Below are 23457 nucleotides of genomic sequence, written 5' to 3' on the forward strand. Positions count from 1 at the left end.
AGATAAAGCTTAATATCGTCCGCAAATAAGAGCAGTTTCGCATTTTGTATGCACAATTCTATATCACTGATGAATATAAGAAAAAGTAGCGGCCCCAAATTCGATCCCTGAGGGACTCCCGAGGTTGGAGTAAATAGATCTGAGAAGCTATTCAAGATTCTTATTCTACTCTTTCTATCCGACAGATAACTACGAAATAAGTTTAAAAGAGACGACGAAACGCCGTATGAAGAGAGCTTATACACGAGTAAGTCATGATTTACCTTATCGAAGGCTTTTGATAAGTCAAAATACACAATATCAACTTGCCCACGTGTAAAAACAAATGGGACAGTATACTCAAGGAGAGAACAAAGGTTCGTTTCTACTGAACGCCCTTTTATAAATCCATGCTGAACGGTGCTTAGTTTTCGACAAAAGTAAAAAGAAAGATGGGCATGTAAAACTATCTCAAAAACCTTTGAAAAAGAACACAACAACGATACGGGGCGGTAGTTATCTACCCTAGACGCGTCACCGGCTTTGTGTATTGGCACTATCACTGACCTTTTCCAAAGACATCGGAAAGCACCATTTCTCAGCGATAGGTTAAATATGTGCATAAGTAAAGGGGCAAACAAATCAGCGCATCCTTTAATAATAAAGTTAGGTATTGTGTCATCTCCCGCTGACTTCTTCGGTTTTAATTTTTGAATTGCCTCAGCAATTTCATTTATGTCGACCTCACTAAATGTGAAATTGTCGTTCCAACCAGTAGCGCAGATTGAAGACTTGCTTTTGAATTCTTCCTTGGAATAGCATTCACGAAAGTAAGTTTGGAATATATTAGCTACTTTTTCAGGGTTTGTAACGTAGTCCGTATCAGTACGTAGATAAATATTTCTTGCAGACTCTTTCGTGCGCTTCCTGACAAATCGCCAGAATTCATCAGGCTCACGGTAGAGACTATTTTCTACCGATTTTTTATAAATGAATTTGTCGTGTTTAAACAGTTTCTTTACAAGTGCTCTGTAAACACTGAACTTTATGTACCATAACTCAATGCCGGTTCTTTTAAACAATTTATGATAGTGTTCTTTTTTACGCATGTAGTGTTTCAGCTCCCTTGAGAACCAGAACTGGTATTTAGAAGGCTTAGACAATCGCTTTGGAATGAACGCATCGATTGCATTTTTCACTATCTTCGTCAAGGATTCAGTCGCAGAATCTACACAGTTATCATGAAGAACCGTTGACCAGTTATTATCACGAAGTAACGTATATAAACCTAAATAATCACCCTTATGATAGTCATATCTGGTTAAATTTTGTCTGTCACGAGACCTCACCGGCAAAGAAAAACATACGATAATGGGCGGGTGAAAAACGTCAGGTTGCACAATTGTATCGCTAACTGGCATGACACTGTCTATAGGGCAGTTTGAAAGAAAAAGATCAAGAACATTCCCGGCCGTGTTCGTGAACTGATTATGCTGAGTTAGACCATTAAAATTAATGAAATCTACTAGACGTGACACTTTTACCACCGTTTGATTATTTCCACTACTGCTTATGCCGGTCGACCAGTTCACTCCTGGTAGATTAAAATCGCCGTACATATGTACTTTAAATTTCGAAAAATCAATTTGCTGTTCAAGCTTTTGTAAATGGTTTACGAACACACTCGAATCCGAGAGCGGAGGAAAATAATAGTTTCCGACGAGGTAATTAAACCCATCGTGTGTTAATAATTCAACCCATACGCACTCTTCATAGGTTTCCAAATCTACCCTTCTGCATGATTTAATGTTATCCCGCACGGCTGTCAACACCCCCCCCCCCCTTCCCCCCCCCCCCGCCAAATTTCTTCCCGGTTGCACCGTAATCCCTGTCCCTTCGATAAACACTGTATGATGTTGGAAAGTAACTGGTGCTAGAAATTTCTTTCAATAGCCAAGTTTCAGTTAAACAGAGCATGTCAAAATTAGTGGAAACAACAGTTGACATACAGTCATCTGCTTTAGTCCTCAAACCGCGAGTGTTTTGATAATAGCATTTAATCTGTTGTTTAGTCATCAGTACTATTTGGTAGTGACGTTCGCGTAATATCAAGCTTTCCAAAAAACTGGTGAAAGATGTTTTCCTTAAAACTGACTTTTAAAGAATATAATAGTATACGTATATGGAGGGGAGGATCTAAGCTCCTGCTTCAAAAAACAGAAGGGATATGCTGCGGCATACGTAGAAAGAACTGGAATGTCGCCTTTGCCATTTTACGCAAAGACAATGACGCACACTGAGTTTATACTCCTAAACAGCGAGTTGGTGTAGTATACTAAATGACATAAAGAAGAAAACATAGAGAGTACAAAACGACCTCTCTCTTTTATTATGTTTTGTTATCTAGCTTCGAGATTTTGTAATTTCATGGGAACAGGAAAATTTTATATTGAGCAACGCATTTTTCTAGCTGGTAAACTTAACTTTCACAGTACATATTTTGTAGGACCTCAGACATGTGAAGATCTTTCGCGAACATCCTGGGTTATTTTGAGATTTAGTGGCTAAGATAAGCTAGTTGATTTTTCTTGAGCTATTTCTTACACTTGTCATGAGAAGGTATACAACATTTGTGAGGATAAAAAGATTGAAATAATGAAACTGCCGCATGTTCAATTTGGTTCCAGCCGTAAAAGTGTGCTCGGATCCGATTATTCTTCACACCATGATTTCACTGGGGGCCAGTTTCGACTGCTCTAACAAGGTAACTTTTCTTTCGTAGATACTTTAGCACACATTTGTTGCCCTGACTAAGCTCACTTGATTTTTCTTTTGTAGCTAATCATGTGAAATTAAGATTTGCATGAATAAATCTATAAGTGGCAATTGAAATCTTAAACTAACTTTGTGGGTTCCAGTGTACTGTTGCCACTTTTGGTAACAAAAAATATATACGGCAGCTTATCGAAAGTAGCTAGAGAAAAAGAGACAGAGAGAAAGAGACAGACAGACAGAGAGAAAGAGGCGCTTCCATGAGAAGAAATTGAAATGCTTGATTCAGTTAAAGTAGATCCAGCTGATGTGATGGTTTGCCAGAGGAAAGAAATGAGAATATATCCTAGGGGAAGATAACATTAATTCGGGAGCAGTAAGGAATAGAGTAAAGTGAAGTTAATAATAGGATTGTGATTATTGTTTGTAAGACACGGTTGAGCAAATGCATTCAGTAACAAAATCTTCCTCGAGCTACTCGTGCCTGCATAACAACGTCTCCAATGGGAGAAAAAAAATCACGTCATACATTTTAATTAGACAAAATGCCAACAGAATGGTGAAATGTGATACTGGTTGGCACCCAAGTGAGTCGGGCAATTTAGGCAACATTCCTTTACGTGTGGTGCTATCCCGATGCCATTATATCTTGAACTTTCCATTAGCATAGTGCCCGGGACGCGTCTCAAACCTGTTGTGTTTACCGCGTCTGCGTTTCTGACCATTCGTTTTCCGTCTCGTGACGTCACAACGGGCGGGTTTAGTCACTGGTCTCGATCACGGCTGTGTAACAGCGACGGAGAGGGATATTGCTGACGCCTGGTTTGTGCCACGACTCTCTGTTTCAACGGGTTGGGACACAGTGACAACAACGATCCTTACGTGTGCGCCCACTTGATGGTCAGCACTTAAACAATCGACCAACAGGATCGCGCTTGACAAGCTATACTGAATCTGCAACGGACTCTCGTGACGTAATTTGTTCCTCTTCGGGACCGCGTTTGGTGCATGGTCGGTGTGCGACGCTCAAGACAGCAATCATAGACGTGCTCCAGTCACCGTATTCTATCAGCGATATACGTATATATATATTTTTTTTTTCTAGAGAGAATTGAAGACAGTGCTCGACATGGGCGTAACACCCGATCGCATCGTGTACGCCAACACAGTCAAGAGCACTTCCCACCTGAAGTACGCCTCTGAGCACGGTGTTACCTTGATGACATTCGACTCTGCAGAAGAGCTGGTGAAGATGGATGACAAGAATGCAAGGTACTTTCAACGTTCCGTTAACGGTTTCATTGTGAACTGGATTCACCATGAACGGTTAACTGGGTTAACGGTTCATGGTGAACTGGGTTAAGGGTTTATGGTGAACCGTTAGCCGAACAACGTTTGGTTAACGGTTCATGGTATGGCTGACTTGCTGCCTGACCAAAAGTCGCAGATGACACAAATGCCAGAAAGCTTGCACGGCGCTAACATTTCCGACAAGAAAGAAGGCAGGTTGTGGGGAAAGAACTTGAATCAGTGGTGAGAAAAGAGTGCGTTGAATTTCCAGAAGCTTATAGGATGGCGAAGCGAAAAGGGTTTATGGTGGTAGTTATGCGTCTTTCATATTTCTTTTTTATTAATAGATTATACTCTCTTTGTTTTTTCCTTGAAATTCATTTACTCTACTCTCTCTTTCTTTTTTACGTTATTATGTAGACGCTGGAGTTCTTGAGAGCACCAATTTTTCCGAATACAATATATGTTATCTTCATATTCTTCTCTGGCTATGAAGACGATTGAATTTATGGAGATAGCGCTTTCTCCAAACAAAACACATAATATTATTTCTGTCTGAATCCCCTCGTATTTCTTTCTGTGTGAAGACGATGTGAGACACGCTTAAAAAAATTCTTTGTCGTCACTTCAATGTTTTTTCTTTCTTTTCTTTATGTAGATTGTTGCTGCGCATTGTAGCCAGCGAGTTCGGCAGCCGATACACGATGAACAAGAAGTTCGGTGCTTACTCTTACGAAATCGAGAATATTCTGAAGGTGGCTCTCAAGCTTGGCCGGAACGTGGTCGGAGTTGCGTAAGTACCTTTTGCTACGTTCTGTCAAAGCAAATTTTGTTTCGAAACGGCTTATTTGCTTACTAGAGAGTCCTTGCGATCTCTTACAACGAGGGAACACACCGACACGCTGACGGCACCAATGAGGAAACCTTGGAGCGGCATTTCACCAGAACATTGTCAAACGTTTTTCAAGCCAAGAGAAAAAGCCATGCTCGGAAAGTATAATGCACGGGAACTCCAAGCGTTCTACGGCCAGTCGAGCCGATAGGGGGCGCCAGTGTGTCATGAGGTCACAAGACGCTCGGTCTCAAGCTGTCGCGAAGTGAAATATGTGTCGTCGCTGGATTTGTTGCAGGTTCCACGTGGGATGCTTCTACCATCATCCGGACATCTTCGCCCACACCATCGATCACGCCAAGCGGGTATTTGACTTGGGCACCAAAATGGGATTTCGAATGAACGTGCTTGACATCGGCGGTGGATTTCCGGGAGGAGTTAGAAAGCAGGATACGCTGGCCAAGGCAAGTTTCTACAGAATCGCTGAACCCAGAGCGGCCCACAAGGACCACCTCGGGCAAAGATGAGACTTTAGTCTTTCATGCATAAAGAGTAATTGTAATTATGTTGCGTGTACGTTAAGGCAGCCGCAAGTCCGTCAGCCTCAATAACTTCTGGTGTCCCAGCTGTAGATGAAAAAATTTACCAGCGAAGGTCCAGTCTTGTACACGTTACTAAAAACAAGTGATCGATCACAGTTACTCTTGCTTAAGAAGTATTGAATTAGATTACTTGATTATTCAATGCGAAAAGTAATCGGCCGTTACCTGAAAAAAGTAACTGACTACTCCGAGTACATGAGATTTTCAAAGCGATAGCGCTATATGGCGGTTTGAAAACATATATTTTGTGCTGTTCGTTATTCAATTAAAATCACAATATTATAAAGTAATTATCGTCTTAATCCACGAGTTTTGGTCAACCATCCTCCTGTTACAAATTTTGGTTCGAGGATTCTTTGGCAGAAAACTTGTACGAACAAAGGGCGCCACTTAACAATTAACAGGTTCAAGTGATTAGTAGTTCTAAAAGTAACCAGATTGTTTCTGTGATTACTTCCTAGTAAATGTCATAAAATGATTACAACCTTACTCCAAAAATAATCGATTATAAGTTATTTAATTACTTGTAAAGAGTACCGTACAAGTCTCTAAAATCTCAGGACTGGTCTAGAATTTTTAACGCGCATCACGCAGTATTGAACCACACGCCGGTATGATGCTGGTACGGATCGAAACGGGGAGGGGTGGGGATTGAGCCAAGGATCCCTGGGTTCTGCAGCGCGAGCTTTCGCTCCATGCGCTTTAATGACGAATTATACTGGGCGTTTTGGAGCGCGCCGGGATCAGTTGACCAGATCTGAACAGGAGCACACGATCCGAACGGGGTCGAGTCGCCTACCGATCCCCAGTGGAACATGACCACTGCTCCGGGATCGGCGGATGCCTTCCCATCATTCAACTGCCCGGGAATCCCCTTTCCGTGGCCGCCGCGGTTGTTTGTAAGACGTTTTCGCAGTCGCGGCGCTAACACGTGTTCGACGCATGGGCGGCAGGAATGGCGCAGGCGCTTCTAGCAAAGACTGCCGGAATGCCCGTAGCGCGGTAAATACCTTCTCTTCTCCTTCCTGGAAAACGAACCGGCTGTCGGGCCAAGGGGTAAGCAAGCGGCTATTACGAATTCTTCTGATGTCGAGACAATTTAGGAGCTCAGCCCGCGACGTGCTTCTTCTTCTGAGGCGAGATGGGCGAGATCAGGCGAGATGCCCCACGAGAAAGGAAGTCACGTGTGTGCACCGAGGGCTGGCCCGGCTGGCTTCCGGTTGAATCCGCCGAAATCGTGGGAGCGACGTTTCTCGGATCCAGTTCGAGATCTGGAGCGGGAGCTAATCTAAAACGACCTGTGAAACACGTCGGTGTCGACCCCGATCGCCCAGTGAAATAGGCTCGCTCCAGAAAAGTCGACCCCGGCGCGCTCCAAAATGACCAGTAGAATTCGCCATAAGCTGCGTGGCGCTAACACACTTGACCTTTAATTCTCCCTTCAATTTCAAAAGCCATGTGTACCTTTCTACAGGATCACAGCGCTATCCGTTCACAAAAACATATGTGCTATTATTTTTTTTCTACGGAGTTAGAATAATACGACCTACGAAACTAGGATGACGGATTTCGGGGATGAGTTATCCTCTGAAATTAAAGACATGACTTTGAATTACGGGTATCGCCACGCAAGCTAGCCACCCATTTTCGTCCTTGAAAAGCATTTTGACTATTTTCCATGGTAACTTTCGCAAGAAAGTAGATAATCCAGAAACTTTAAAATAAAATTAGAATGTTGCTGCCGTATTGAGTGAGCACAGAGTTTCACGACTCGCGAAGATTCACGATCAGTCATGTATGCCAGTCTTGCGGAACGGTTTACTTGTATCTTGCTATATGAAATACCAATTCGCCGAGGCAGTTTATAAGGCTATGATAAGGATCGTTTGGTAAGAGGCACTTTATTTTTAAAGTGAATATATAGGAAACTATTTCGGTTTATACCGATCACACTAACAAGCAGTGTGGAGTTCGTCAAAGCAAACCCAGCGAAGTCGCCCGAAACAGCCTCGTCTTCTTTGAACGGAACTGTCATATCGTTATACACTGTAGGTGCCGAATAAACGCAGACACTACACCTTGTGTTCTGTTGGTCAGCTTGAGCTCACTGTATGTACTATACTAGGGTGCCCGGAACGCGTCTTCGACTGGTGTGATTAACGCCTTATCCCGTCTTCGAGGTGGCAACATATGACGTCACATTACAAGGCGGAGTGTGATACTGTTGGAAGTCGCGATCCTGGTGGTTCGTGCTAGAAGTCTCATGGCCAGCCTTCTGCGTCACGCTGTTTTAGTTCCCGATTCTCACGACACGTGGCGTCACGTAGCGCAAGGTGCGTCGATGCATGATGCACGTGCAACGTGCAGCCCTTGGGAAGGTCATGGCGGTACAGCGCATAACTGAGCTAGACTTCAGACGCCATGTTCTTCCCTGAAGTAGCGCGCGGTACGTGTCTCATTTTTTATTTATATTTTTATTTATTGCTTTTAGTTTTTATTTATTTGGCTCTGAAGAGCCGCGGCACCACGGAAAGGCAGCAGCCCGTACCATGGAGGTTCTCGGTGCCGCGTCTACTGAACATGATTATGTGATGAGTATATACAGGGTGTCACAAAAGAAAATTTACACGGTCTTTTTTACCGCAAAAATAAACTAGGCATCGCCGAACGCTCATTCTCCGCCCAAAGGTAGAGCTAGAGGTCACAACCATATGCCAAAGTTTCAGCCCGATCCGATCTCTTAATCGGAAGTTATAAGTGATTTTCTGAAAATTTCAATGGAAAAATGGAGCCCATTTTTGCCCGTTTTCGGTTTCTGGTGCCATAGAGCCCCATGTGTTTGAACACTCCGTCGGCCGCAAAACGCCGTCGCCGCAACCAAAATATATACAATGCAAGTGTTTCTGACCATACAAAACAATTGCTTATATTTGAAATCCAGGGCGCAAATTTTGATTGTAAACATCAAATTATTATATACAGTCGAATCTCGTTAATTCAAAATCGAGGGGGACCGAAAATTCGTTTGAATAAAGCAAAATTTTAATTACCAGGAGTTTCCTCCCAAAGAGATGCATAGGATGGAATCTGCATGTTAGTTTGAATTATCCACAAGTTTGAATTAAGAGAGGTTGAATTAATGAGAGTCGAATGCAGTCATATTACATTCGCCACATTCTTAGTCAATATGCTGCTACAAACGCATCGTACAAATCTTTTTTTCGATAAGCCTATGTAAAGGTAGCTTGGCCGCAAGCTTCTTGGTGCACGGCGGAGTGCTAACCTTACAGGGACAAAAGAGCGGGCCGAATTTGAAAGTCTCGAGGAATAAAAAGTATTAATTAAAATACCCAAACTTTACCTGCGGTGTGTGCTATGCGTCGACAGTTATTACATTTCTCGGTAACTTTACGCTTCTTCATTTCAGTGAGAAGAAATTTAAAAGTTTGTCAAAGTGGCCCATAGGACCCAATGCAACAGTATTATATCGGTCAGAGGAATAAAACGTATACAATCCTGAGGTTCAAGTAGGTATTAAATAAGAGTGTACTGGTACCCTCTATAGATATCCCGGGGAACTTAACGATTGCTGCAGTAGTTTAACTGAAATTATCATTTTACTGCGTTTTGCTGAGAATAGCCAAGAGAGTGCGCAAGTAGACCTTGTCCAGGAATGCTGGGGATGCGGCAAAAAAGTGCGAGTGATCGCGAGTGTCGCTGTCATCGCGGGGTCCTGACTCTTAGCTGCTGGAGCTTCCTTGGACTGTCCATCAGAAGAGCGACTTGCACCAGAACATGCGTCTGTCACCACCACCACTACACCTGCTGTGACGCCGCAAGGATCGCGGCCGGCGACAGCATTGGCACTTCTAAAATGTCATAGAGCGAAAACCGAGGGACCAGTTTTCAAAACGCGATGAACGCACCCGTTGGAGAAGTGTTCCATGCACCAGGGTACTACTATACTCTCGGTTGAGCCAGTCACATTTCCCACGCGGAAGAAGTAATCATACTTTTTGGCTTCTACGCCGCAAAAAAGTGAGTACAAATGCGACGGTTCTCGGCGGTCTCTTTTCAGGTGTGCGAGGCTATTCGGTCCACAATCGATAAGCACTTTCCGCCGTCCAGCGGGGTGAAGATCATCGCCGAACCGGGCCAGTTCTTTGTCACGGCAGCGTACAGCCTGGTCGTCCGAGTCGTCGGCAAGAGGCAGAGGGAGATCAGCATCGATGGTGAAGCGCCGCCAATTTTCACTACTTCCCGCAAAGAGCTTTCTTTCATCATGAATGCTCCACAGCCGCAATCACACTGCTTGATACATCACACAAAAAGACACATTGTTCGCCGCAGACATGATGACAGAATTATCTCTATGGAGATGCCGCGAGCGAGTTCGAATAATAATTTTTCCTACGCATGTACGCATCAAGCGTGTCTGCAGACAGCTCTTGTATGACTAAAGTGGCAGCACCGGCACACGCGAAAGAAACGCGCCTCAGTCGGTGTAATAATGACATGAAAACACTCAACTACGCGTATTCCACAGAGACGTCAGCGATGATCGTTCAGATGTGCTCCAACGGCTGCCGTTGACCCAATGACAGAGACGACCCAAACGTCTTTGTTCAATAGACCCTTTACTAAATTCAGTCTGGCCACCTTGATCACTATTATTATTGCCACCAAATAGGTGACTCCCTCGCCGGGGAGAAGAGGTGGGGGTTGCAGTTTTAGTGTTTTTTTTTTTTTTTTTGCCAGATTCCCCGAAGGGTCATCCTGATGATATCCCACACCGCTGGTGATAGTTACGAAATCGCAGAGGGTAGGCAAATCGGCGAAGGAAAGATCTCATACTTTCTGGTTCTTAATTTCTAGGCTAGGTGGCTGAAGCTAACGCTTGTTATAAAGGTTACAGCCGTTAGCGTCCATTCATCCATCCGGCTTGTTCGGACACCATTAGCTTGACCCTGTCGACGCTGTAACGTTACTCGGAGTGTTGTTGTTGTTAGTGATGTCGTGGTCAAAGAGCGTTTTAATTGTGCCAAATTACCTCACCAGCGACAAGGTTCACGGATACCACTCATTGTGAAGACTTCAACGCGCGCCCATATATACGCAGCCAGAAGTGTATGGTCTAAAGCTACGTGCAGTGCGGATCCATCGAAACTTCATCGTGCACTACACAGTGAGTACCTATTTGTTCTGCTTTGGGTCGGATTCTAGTTTTTGGTCAATTATACGTACAGCATATAGCATCTATTACCTCAGCAATGATCATGCGCGTAAGTACGGTGGTGGATACGATCCCCCCAAAAAAAGCCAGTTCGAACCAATCTTACCTGCTGGCTTCGTGCGTGTTGGCCTGGGACACACGGTGGCTTGGCTGTAAACGTAAACATGTTTGTTGTGGGAAATGAAAATCTAATGCTTTCTCGTTTTATTCTTTCGTGCAGCGGTTCATCATTCGTGCGTGTGTGCGCACTACGCTTTCGGAGCCAAAAGAATACCGCATCCCCATACCGGGCGTCAGCAGTGCAGACACATGATGGCTTCCCCAACTCGTGCGCATGCCGGTGCGGTGCGAAGGAGAGGGGTGCATACCATCATATTGTGGCACTTAAGCACATCGTGCTGCTCAAAGAACGAGGATATGAAGAGGCGACAGCTGAAGTATCTTGCACGGAGTTGCCTCAGAAGCGGAAACGACCGCGAGGGCATAAAATGCCAGCGTGCAGCATTGACGAGCTTGAATGGAGGTCTGCAAGATGTGGTGGACTCACGTGGTCTTTCGCGTCTAGACTATATGAGGCTCGAAAGAGGCAAAGAAACGTCCACGATGTAGAAGAGCCTGCAAGGAAGTTCGGAACAGAGCCAATGCTCATGCCGTATCCGCATTTATAAGACATCTTCAGTTCATGCCGGCACGAGAGGCCAACTCCACCTATGGTTAGACATGGGAGGGTATTCATTTGTGGTGTAAAAAAAACTCGTTTCGCATGTTTTTCTCGACGTATGTGAGCCCTGACATTCCAGTCCGTATTACGACAGGAGGAGCAACTGCCACGCCATCACGACCTACATTTGTTTCCTTCTCCTCAGTTTCTTCGGTTTCATCAGAGGACCTGCCAGCACCGAAGAGAAGCATACTTGAAGCAAGTACATGAACGAAACTGAGGTGTTATAATCATTCTAAGAAAGTTTCGTATGCAAATATGCTAATATATATTATAATATCTGCATATTGAAGCGTGTCAAGACAGCAAGGCAAGGAGAGAAGGGCGAATTGAACTGGCGTGTTGTTACCAGCACAGACAGAGGGCAAACTCAAAAAGTGGCCGTCGTCCCTTTTTGTGGGGACTTGGCTTGTCTTCTTCGCTACAATATGCTAATGTATATATGCCACCAACTTGCAATAAAGTAAGTGTTCAAAACAGGGCTTGATGATTGTCTACATTGTTCCTTTCACACTTTGACGATGTTAAGCAATTTCCTCAACAGCATGGTCAAACGGTCCTCATGTACTTGTTTTCTAATTTTGTCAACATATTCGGGGGTTGTACTCGTGGAAGGTCGCCTGGAGCTCTCTTCGTTATTGAAGTCCATACTGAAATCGCAAATGTTTGCATGCACATGGTAAAGAAAGCTTGTGTGGCACAGCTCCCGATGTTAACAGACTGACACCCATCGCACGATGGGAAATGTATGTCGCCGCCCCCAACCGCGGCTGTGTGCACCGATGTACTGCCCCCCCCCCCCCTCTCCCCCTTTTTTGTGTTACAAAACTAGTTCTGGAACTTTTTTCTTCCACCTCGTATACCGAGCTCACGTGGTTATTATACAGCAATAAATATGCGAGCCCTAAAAGTAGGCCTGCCTATCACTATTATTTACGGCCTAAGTGGCTGCCTCACGTAAAACTGGGGTCGGAGGTGCGGACGACAAAAACAAGTCTGGGGGCACTGACGGCACAGAGCACATAGCAATGTAACTCCTGTGCAACATGACCAGACCAGCATCAATGAAGGAGACAGTATGGAATGCTATATCGCAAAAATTGCTGTTGAAGAAAGATCACTATATTTTCCGATTAAAAGAACGCGAGCTTGTTTCGATAAAACAATTTGTCGTTGAACCATTACAGTGAATGTCATTAGATGACACTTTTAAAAGGAACCGGGCCGTGACTGCGGTTTTTGAAAGGACAACAAAAACACAAGGATCTCATTGGGTTCCTTCTTAAAATTTGTAATGTCCACCAGGTCACTTGTGCCCTCACATTTTATTCATTGATAAACTGATTGCGACTCTTTTTTTCCTTACTTGTTATTAATCACTGCAACTCCACCAATGCCGATTTGTTTGTAGGCCCCAACACTGTCCGCTGATGATGCTCGCCCTCTAAAATGTAGCACTCAACAACACAACAAAAGTCCTGCATGGTGAGCTGCGACCGCATCATTGCTTCGAACTTCGGTCTGTCTGTCACACGTAAAGAATGGACAGCAAGGACCCTGGAAAACCTCACAGCACACAGAGACCATTCACGATTGGGGGGAATTCAAGAAGTTTCGGCTATCACTCTTTCGTACAGAAATTTTCAGAACGCCATACCAATTCCGATGAAATAACGCCGTGGACACTGCGCCTAACCACACAGTTTTGGGCTCTGTGCTTCAGGAGAGGCAGAGGTGCAACTACCTTTTGCAGGCGGTGGTCTTGTTGTGGGGAAATGCCAATTTAAAACTCTGGCGTAATGTTTGCTAATGTCCACCGTGTGTGTCAGCCAAAATGAGCGCCAAAATTTGTTACGCTATATCGACTCCCCATTTTCTGTTTTTTTATTTTTTTTTGTACGGTGATACAAATTAGCCTGTGGCTGTACGGAGGTAAGAAACAACTTTTCAGACTACCAGACTCGACGTACAGACCTTTCAGTGTGGCCACGTCGTTGATACAGCCTGCCCGTGGCTTGGTGCTTGTAGTGTCTGATGTGAAGAAAGAAGTAGTGATGAGGTCAATAAAGAACGAAGAAGACAATGAGAACGGTACTGCCATGTCGGCGTTTCCTGCTTACTTTGCGTAATCAATCGGCTGCACTACATTTGGTGACGAGGACGAGGAGTTTGTCGGAGTATGGCGTCAGCAATGGAGGTGGTTAGCTCTCAAACCACCAGTAACAACGAAAACTTGAGTTTGTGCAAGACACGAAAAGAAACCGATCCTGTCACAAAAGTCTTGGAAGTTGCAGAAGTTTGCAACTACAGAATCTATGTGACAATGCAAGTGGAAGATCAAAATATCAAGTTGCTTCTGGACACTGGTTCTGTGGTTTCTATTATTTCACATAAAACCTACCAGAAGAAATTTTCTACCAAGCACCCACTTCAACCAGCTGCAGTACAACTACAAAACTACTCAAGGCAGCGCATCCCATTACATGGATGTTTTGTGGCAACTGTCACGTACAAGGGTTCCTCAGCATCACTTGTGCTTTACGTCGTGTCACAAGGGACAACACTGATGGGACTGGATGGACTTTCTGTTTTGCGTCTCCGCATTGAAGGATCTACTCTGCAGTGTATGGAAACATAGGCTCCAGTTTCAATGGACTAGACTTCCATCGTGAACTCTACTTATGCCCACCTGTTCACCCCAGGAATAGGTCTGGCAAAGGGATACGAGCATCAGGTCAAGGTGAGAAAGAAGTCCCACCTGTTGCTGTAAAACTCCGTAGATTACCACTTACGGTTCGTGATGAAGTATCGAAACAGCTTCAACACTTACCAGAAATGGACATTATCGAGCCGATCAGGGCATCTAAATGGGTATCGCCCATTGTCGTTGTCAGAAAAAAAGCTGGGAAGCTACGGCTCTGCGTGGATCTCCGTGCTCCAAAAAAAAACAATCGTTGTAGATTGGTTTCAACTACCCAACACGGAAGAGCTGCTGAATGCTTTGAATGGGGCCAAGGTATTCTCGAAACTGGACCTAACAGCAACTTACCATCAAGTCCTTCTTGCGCCGGAAAACCGTGACCTCACTACATTTATCACGCATCAAGACCTTTACCGCTTCAAAAGAGTATGCTTTGGCCCGGCATCTGCACCCTCAGCGTTCCAGAAGATGATGTCTGACATATTTTACTTACGCTGTGCTGTCCTTTGCTATCTAGACGATATCATCATCTTCGGTTCTGACGCAGATGACCACGCAAAGAACCTGTTGAAGGTTCTGCAGCGCATCTCTGAAACTGGCCTAAAACTCAATAACAAATGTATCTTTAGAGTCCCGAGCTTGACGTTCGTTGGACATACTGTCGCTCCAGAAGGTATAACTCCTCTGCAAGCGAACGTCAAAGCTATACAGGACGCACCTATGCCAACGAATCTTCATTTCCTGCACTCCTTTTTAGGACTTGCAGGATACTAGTCTAGATTTCTTCGTAATTACTAGGACGAAGTTCAACCGCTGAGAGATCTACTGCGTTGTGAGAAGGCATTCGTGTGGACAAACGAAGCGCAGCTGTGCTTCAAGAGGATTAAAGTGCTGATCTCCAACTGCAAAGCACTCTCCATGTTCAATCCAGATTTGCCAGTACTTGTTACTACAGACGCATCTGGATACGGAATGCGCTGTCCTCCAGCAAGCTAGCGGATCCAACCTTCAAACCGTTGCATTTGCTTCATAGAATACTTTCACCAGCAGAACGCAAATACTCTGTTGGAGAACGAGAAGCCCTCGCATTTTTTGGGGCTCTTTCCCGACTACCATTACCTGCCACATCTGCTGATAATCTGGATGAAGACGTTATTTCGGCCATAACTCAACATTCTATCTCCAAGGTGGACACCCAGATTGCAACATCTGCATATGCGGTGATACAAAAAGTTAAGCATTTTCTTTCTACAACATGGCCATCGAAAGGTAAACTAGGTAATTAATTTTTACCCTACTACCAAGTGCAATCTGAGCTTTCAGAGGTGGATAGCTTGCTTCTACGTGAATAGTAGGTTGTCGTCCCATCTACGATGACTACCAATGTCATCGGCCTGGGTCGCGACTCACACCTGGGAATATGTACGGACAAAACAAAGGTTGAGACAGTGGTAGTGGTGGCCATCCATGAATGCCGAAGTGGAACACGCAGTTCGAGGTTGTTTGATCTGCCAGACAGCAGACAAGTCTGCAAAGACATCTCCGGCTCCTCTGCATCCCATACCACTTCCCGCGCATCCCTGGGAGAAGATTAGTATTGACATTTTTGGTCTAATCGAAAGGGCAGCACAGCGACATCGATTTGCTATAGCCATCATGGATTATTTTAGCCGCTGGCCTGAAATCGCTCTTGCCAGTACTGTGACTTCTGACACTGTGATGACATCCCTGTTGACTCTCTTCAGTCGTGAAGGGTATTCGACTGAGACCGTCTCCGATCACGGAAGCCAATTTACATCGGCAGACTTTGAGGATTTCTTACAGGAACGTGGCATTCGTCACAGTCTTTCATCTGTATACTACTCGCAGGAAAACGTCCTAATTGAAAGATTCAACGGAGTTATGAAAGGGTTTATCAAACTGGCACTCCTTGAGCAAAGAAACCTTGAGGAAGCTCTAACTGAATACATCAGAGTGTACCGTGCAACGCCTCACTCAACCACTGGCGTATCGCCTGCATATTTGTTGCACAACAGGCACCCCCCAACGAAGCTGAATATTGTCGGATGGCCATCGGAAAACTTCTCCACCGATCCGACAGCAGCAATGAGTGAGCTGAGAGATCGAGTCAAGAAACAGCAGAGTGCCTAACTAAAGTACGTGGACGACAAGAAAGGCACACGCATGCCGGCCATTCAGCCAGGCAATTGTGTAAAACTGCCAGGACATCACGCTAAAGGTGACTTTCATCACACTAAAGGTGACTTAGATCACCGAGGACAAAATGCCTTCCTGCTCGATGATTTCAAAGTTTTGAACGCCAGTAAGCTCTCCAAAGTTCCACGGGAAGTCCTGCCACAGATTACTTTTGAGGAAGAGAATAGCCAGTCACCAGCGACTTCGTGGTTCCCAGCAGATAATTCACTCCAGCCAGACAATTTATCTTTGGCGGGAAAGCAGCTGATGCAAAAATGCACCAGAAGTTGACCAGCAAGGACCGCAAATGCAGCAAACGCAGCCCCTTCGTCGGAGCTGCAGAGTGCGAAGGCCTCCAGATAGATTCGGGCACACTGTGCCATAAGCATTGCACTCAGAACTGATTAAGTTTAGTTCGTTCATTTTAGTACTTCTTTTAGTTTGTTTATATTGATGCGTACATTTCCTTAATTAAAGAGAGGGGGATATGTAGTGTCTGATGTGAAGAAAGAAGAAGTGATGAGGTCAATAAAGAACGAAGAAGACGATGAGAACGGTACTGCCATGTCGGCGTACCTTGCTTACTCTGCTTAATCAATTGGCTACACTACGGTGCTTCACCTGACCGACTTGTCTGGGACACTGGAGAGGTCAACCCCATGGCATCGTAGAGGTCAAGTGACTCTACTCAATGAAGGATATGGCTAGACACCCACCGCAGATGGCTCGTGCCTCGTGAAATACAACAGTGGGACCTTCAGGCTGCACCGCGAACATTCCTCTATCAAGTCCTCGAACAAATGGGCCTCTCTGGGCTGACATGTGCTGACTTCGTTCTGTATTCCCCTCATTTCCTTGTTGTTGAGCGGATTAAATTTGATAACAATTAGTGAAAAGGCCGTAGAGATGACGTGAACAAGTTTTATTTCCGCACTCTTCTGCAATATTTGACACAAATATTCCATGCATTGTAGGAAACATCCACAACTGTTCACACGTCAGTTTAATAAAGAAGAGTGGTGAAATTATTATACAGTTCTTGCCTCTTTTCACACTTTCACAGAGCGGTTTCTTGTTAGGCAAGAGTAGGGGCCTCCCTGCATTGCTGCAACCTCGGTGGAGCTCGCTGACCACACCTTAACGTTTTCACGATTTTCCCCAGGATCAAGGAAGCGATAGTAGTTAGATAGGCCAGTGTAAATATTCATGCCATCAGGGGTGTCTTTAAAACACTCGACAGAAAACCGTCTGTTTTGCTGTTCTTCAAATTGCTTGTTTTTTTCTACTGCTATTTCAAGATCTCGTTGCGTTTTGTGCAAATAATATTTGGCTGACTTCAGTTCGTCAGTCACACATTTCAAATCTCTCTCGGGTGCTTGAGAGCGTGCCGCTAGCACTGCAAGCTGTTGTGTCAGCTCCGACACTTTGTGCGAACACGCACAATCACACCCTACGTCGTCATCGATGCGGCCGGTCTCGATGGGCGAGGCGGGGCCGTATTCCACACCCACCTCGGCGACCATCGTTTCAGCACCACACATCGTAGCTTCCGTCGCGTCAATAGTGGGATCAGCAGCGAACGCCGACCCTTGCGTTGCACCCCAGACGTGTTGCTCCCGATCCCAAAGGGCTCTGACCTTCTCTTCACGACGCATTGTGGCCAGTTCGCGGCTTCCTCCTGGGCGCGGGCTTGTTTTTTGCGAACGCGAACGCACTTGGGACTGCCATTTGTTTGAAAAAGTGCCGATCCCCATCTATGTTCGGCAAATAGCTGTCAGCAGTGAAGTGCTTGGAGCACACTTTGGCAAATTGTGCCACCGTAAAAAACTTCCCTTCGTCGCGTTTTATGGCGTTAATTCACCTTTTCTTCGCATCAAGATCTCCTGGGAAGGCAAAAAACGACACATGTAACAAGAGTAATTCAGATAACGTAGGGTTTAAGTGAAAAAATACACAATCGCAACGAATGCGGATAGGATTATAAACGAAAGGGCTTGCCTTGCAGCCGTTCGCGTCGCGGACGCCTCTCTGATTGCACAGCGATATACAGGAATTAACTGGCTTTGTAGTGGAGTTCTACTGTGTCTCGATTGACACGGTGGGTTAGAGCGGGTATGAGAACCAGAAGCGAAAAATGCTGGAACGAACGCACGCAGGCACCTGTGCGCGCGCGTACGGAAGCCATGTGCCACGCTAATTAATGGTGGCAGCTGGACGCTTTGCGCTCGGCTCGAGAGATAGCGGTGAATTTGTTAAAGGGTCTATTAACAAGTCTGAAATGATGCTCTGGAATGGCGTTTCGCTATGATACTTTCCGGAAACAGCGGCTGCTTAGACTACCCACTCCGCCACGCTTTTCCAGAATATGACTCAATAAACCGATCTCACCAGCATGTTTGGTATATGCCACCGCTGCCGTCCTGCATCGTGGGAACTGTAGTCTTTCTTTGCACGCGACAAAGACCACTGTGCGAGTCTGTGTGACCAGAGCACGAGATAGCACGAGCTGTCTCGTCTACTGGCGCCTGACTCCTGTGGACTACAGAACTTGTGTCGGTATGACGCAGGCCTGGAACGCTTAGTAAGATCGGTCTATTGTGCTTTTGACCAGTAAGCAGAAGATCATAATGTATGGTATTTGTCTATGACCGATTCAATTGTTGCGTTTTCAGTGATCCCTGTAGACTGCTGCATTAACTGGTACATTCCAATGATCCACACAAATAGACCATATGCGAAATTCACAGCGCCATCTACTGGGACGCCGAAGAACATGCTCCGTCTCTCCAGTTGGCTCCGGCGCTGGCGAAGGCCAGGGCGCGAAAGCGTAGTTCAGAAGAATCCTTCGCTCGCACAAGCACTCGCGCCGGAGGGCACTTTTGAAAAAACCAGGCGCCCGCGCCCGTGCCGGCAATCAAAGCCAAATTTCTAGCTAAAGCGTACGTCCGCCATGTTGGTCACGGTGAGAAACCAGGAGCCGGCGGGGGGACGAGCACGTACGTGCACAAGAAGAGCGCAAAAAAATACTAACCCTTATATCGCAGGTGTGGGTGAGGATCGATGACGGCGAGCAGGAAGCCTCGATTGTTACCAACAACGCTATGGAATTGAAAAACAGCGGAGGAATCTGGGCGCAACAAAGATTGCAGCCTACAGACTGTTGCCAGGCTTTCAAACAATTCCGCCTATGGTCTTTTGACCAATTTTAGGGGCGAAGCTCCTTAGAGGCTAGCCATGTCCGTACGTCCGTCCGACGTCAGGTGCACGTGCTCCTGCTCGTGAGCTCAAGCGCTCACGTGCTCACGAGCAGGTGAGGACGTGCTCCCGTGCTCTTGTAGGGCAAAAAAAAACAAAAAAAACCGCATCACCACGTGGTGAACGATGATGATTGGGGCGAAGCTCTGGTGGTGCTTGTCTGCGTAGACGGTGAGCCGCAGTATGCCGAGCATTTCGTTCGTTTTCATCCATGTCAGAAAGAGAATGTGTGGTATGGAAGGTGGTTATATACGCATTTGAGCATTTGACCGCAGCGTGACATGGATGAAAACGAACGAAAGGCTCGGCATGCTGCGGCTCAGCGTCTACGCAGACAAGCACCACCAGAGCTTCGCTCCAATCAACATCATCCACCACGTGGAGATGCGGTTGTTTTTTTCCTTTCAAGGAGCGACGCAAAAAATGTTTGTACTTTGCAAAAATACCGCTTAGAACGAATCCCTGGCGTTAGTAGAGAGTTTTAGTGGCTCGTTCCCATGAGTCCGATAACGATACCCGATACTCCGCCACCGCCTCCCTTGCGCATGCATAGTATCGTTATCGGGGCTATCGGAGGTATCGGAACGATCTACTAAAACTCTCTAATGACCTGTAAACACGCGTTCGTTTTTCACCAGAAGCAATACAAGTCGCACAAAAAATGAAAGGGAAACGAGCAGCGTGGACCCCCTCAACTCGCAGCTAGAACAAGCGGCCATGTGATCTGGAGCTGATTAAATGTTGCCGATGTTAGTCATAGCCACACACTGAGGTTAACATAGCGCATTCCACGCGCTGAGTTCCAGACATTGTTATGGCTCGGCTATAGTCGTCATTGCAGCGATTAGACACGGGCCACTACCCAAATGCTCCTCGAGCTATCGATTATCATGAGCCCAAATCGCATGCTCACGCAATGCTTGGGCCCAATCCTTGAGCCGCATTCAAATATCGTCACTGGGGGATACTGCGATCCACCAGCTACGTAATTACGTTTTGCGAAGGAGAGATTAAAAGAAAAGGCTCGCATTTTGTCCTTGAAATGACACCGCAACAAGAAAGTTTCTAATTTTGGACAAAACCCCGAGACTGGGGGGGGGGGGGGGGGGGGGGGGGGGGGAAGGACAACACAACACAAAGTCTCAATAGTTTCTTAGTGAGTGGCGTAGCGTGCGAGTGTATTTGGGTCCCACAAGTGCGAGTAAGCTTGAGTAAAGTGAAAAACAATCTAGGCGGATATCGTTGCACGGCCCCTTTGACTGGTTAACACTGTCTGAAGAATTGTCTTGGACCTCACCGCAGGTGTCGTGCACTCGCACGTGGATGTCTTCATCAACGAAAGTACGGAGAACTGCGTCTCCAGATATCTCTACCCGTTCTTGGATATTCAGCTCCATCCCTTGACGGTGAGTACGAAATTCTGTTTTCTGCTAAAGCGAGTCCGTAAAGACGAAGAAGAAAATAGAGAAACAGGCCAGTTGCCTCTATGTCCAAAGTCCTATTATGCATTAAATGCAGTATATTGCATAAGAAATGATCGTTTAAATGTGTTTACAAAGCATTACGCAGTCAAGAGCCTACATTTTGTGTCAATTTTCCCGCAAAATGTAGCGGTGAAATTAGATTGGTGCACAAATCAAGTTGACGACACGAAACGTGACGTCAATTTTCCTCAGAAATCTTAGCGGAGAAACGTAATTTTTGTACAGGTCTCGTGACGTCAGGTCACGTGACATAAATTTTCCTGCTAAATTTAGCGGCGAAACTGAATTAATGTTTAAGTGGCGTGACGTCAACTTCATCTAAAGCAGAAAGTTGTCGCAGCAGGTCTGTGGACTAGAACGCTAGCTGTCGCGACTAAAGTTCCTAGATAAAAGCTTCCTACAAGTAGCGACATTCTTTGAAGCGCCAACTGCATGACGGTGCAGGTTTTAGGAAGCGAAGGGCGGCGCACAGCGGAGGTTTGAACTGAATGCCGCCATTTTGTTCCTGCGGAATGTGTTTTGTCATTTGTATTGGTTGTCGTTACTTGTAAAATAAGTGTCGAGGGACTTTAGTCGCTACAGGTTTATTAATCATACCAAAAAAAAAGTGAAAGCCGTTTACAAATCCCTGTAACGCCGAATTGGAGCGCAGCTCTTGAGGAGGAGGAGTGAAGGGTACTGAGGGGAGGGTAGACCCCTCCTCCTCCCCTCATTCTTTAATATGCTCCGGGGGGGGCGGTCACGTGACCTCGGGGGGGGGGGTGTCACGTGACTTCGGGAAGGGGGGGTCACGTGACCTCAGAGGGGTCACGTGACCTGGGGGTCACGTGGGGGTCACCTTGGGGTCACGTGACCTTGAGATGACCTTGGGAGGGGTCACGTGACCTTGGGGAGGAGACCACGTGACCTCGGGGGTCACGTGACCTTGAGATGACCTTGGGAGGGGTCACGTGACCTTGGGAGTCACGTGGGGTCACGTGACCTTGAGATGACCTTGGGAGGGGTCACGTGACCTTGGGATGACCTTGGTTACGCCGACGGCGACGCCGACGGCGACGGCGACGGCGACGGCGACGGCGACGCCGCTCAAGCCGGGAACGGGCCCCTAAGAGCTGCGCTCTAAAACACACACGTAAAAAAATGAAAGTCGCTTACAACACCCTGTAACACAGAATTAGAGCGCAGCTCTTGAGGAGGAGGAGGGAAGGGTACTGAGAGGAGGGTATACCCCTCCTCCCTCCTCCTCACCTCCTCATCCTGCGTGGTACTCCGCCCTCCTAGCGGCGTCGGCGTAACCGTGAGGTCACTTGACTTCCGGGAGGTCACGTGACTCCCGTCAGGTCACGTGACCCCCGTGAGGTCACGTGACGTCATCGTGATGACGTCGGCAGTGACGTCACCAGTGATGACGCCATCATGATGATGACGATGACATGAGGTCATCGTGATGACGTTATCAGTGACGGCACTGATGACGTCATCAGTGACGTCCTCGTGATGATCATGATGGTGATGAGGATGACGTCATCAGTGACGTCATCGGGATGATGACGATGACGATGAGCATGCCGTCATCGCGATTACGTCATCAGTGACGTCATTGTGATTATGACGACTGGCGATGAGGATGACGTCATCGTGATGACTTCATCAGGAGGGCGTCACTGTTGACGTCATCAGTGACGTCACCAGTGACGTCACGCGTCTCATAATGCACCACGCGGTTAGGCCGACGCCGACGGCGACGGCAACGCCGCTCAAGCTGCAAACGGCCGCCTAAGAGCTGCGCTCTAAAAAAAGAAAAAAAGAGCGCAGTATTACGGCGGCGCGTTCACTCTGCGTGGGTGGTCTAGCTTCAGCCGCTGATTGCGAACCCCCCAAAACAACGGGCACCACGACGATTCACTTTTGGCGCTGCTTGATTGGCTGCTTGGGACCGTAGCGTCTGCTCCGCTCGGACTTGGCGTTAAACGGACTATGCAGCGAGCAAGTGTTCCAAAATGCGTCACCGGCGCATTGGAACGCATCGGGCGCCATCATTGCTTGAGGATGTGTGTAAACAAAAGAACGCGGGCGCGTTTGGGCGAGGGGGGGAGGGGGGGTTAAAGAAACACTCGAGGTGCAAAAGCAGACGAACTTGCACACCATATATATAGTGCACAAAGCCGTCGTGGCGGGTCATGGGCTCCGAGATTGCTGACGCGTGTTGCGCATAGGCAAGTTCGTTCGCGCGGCTCGCATGCGAGCGCGGGTGGAACGTTCAGGGCGCACGTGGTTGTCTAAACACGAAGCCCTGAAAGTAGGTTCGAAAACACGCGCTCAAAATCGCCACGAGGTAAACTTTAACGACGTTCGCATAGCCTCTGTCCTGTGCATCACCGAGCCGGGAGCC

General features: G+C 46.5%; 1 protein-coding gene across 1 annotated transcript in view; it reads left to right on the forward strand.

Moving 5' to 3' along the window:
• The window catches only part of LOC115310357 (ornithine decarboxylase-like), a 44031-nt gene that overhangs the window by 17791 nt on the left and 2783 nt on the right, over positions 1–23457 (forward strand). Inside the window, exons 3-8 of the mRNA XM_040205732.3 lie at positions 2667–2743; positions 3857–4023; positions 4700–4834; positions 5172–5337; positions 9554–9707; positions 20884–20987. Coding sequence (XP_040061666.3) covers positions 2667–2743; positions 3857–4023; positions 4700–4834; positions 5172–5337; positions 9554–9707; positions 20884–20987 — 803 coding nt within the window. The remainder of the gene's footprint in view (positions 1–2666; positions 2744–3856; positions 4024–4699; positions 4835–5171; positions 5338–9553; positions 9708–20883; positions 20988–23457) is intronic.

Source organism: Ixodes scapularis, unplaced genomic scaffold, assembly GCF_016920785.2.
Source record: "Ixodes scapularis isolate PalLabHiFi unplaced genomic scaffold, ASM1692078v2 PGA_scaffold3__209_contigs__length_174095766, whole genome shotgun sequence".
Classification (NCBI taxonomy): Eukaryota; Metazoa; Arthropoda; class Arachnida; order Ixodida; family Ixodidae; genus Ixodes; species Ixodes scapularis.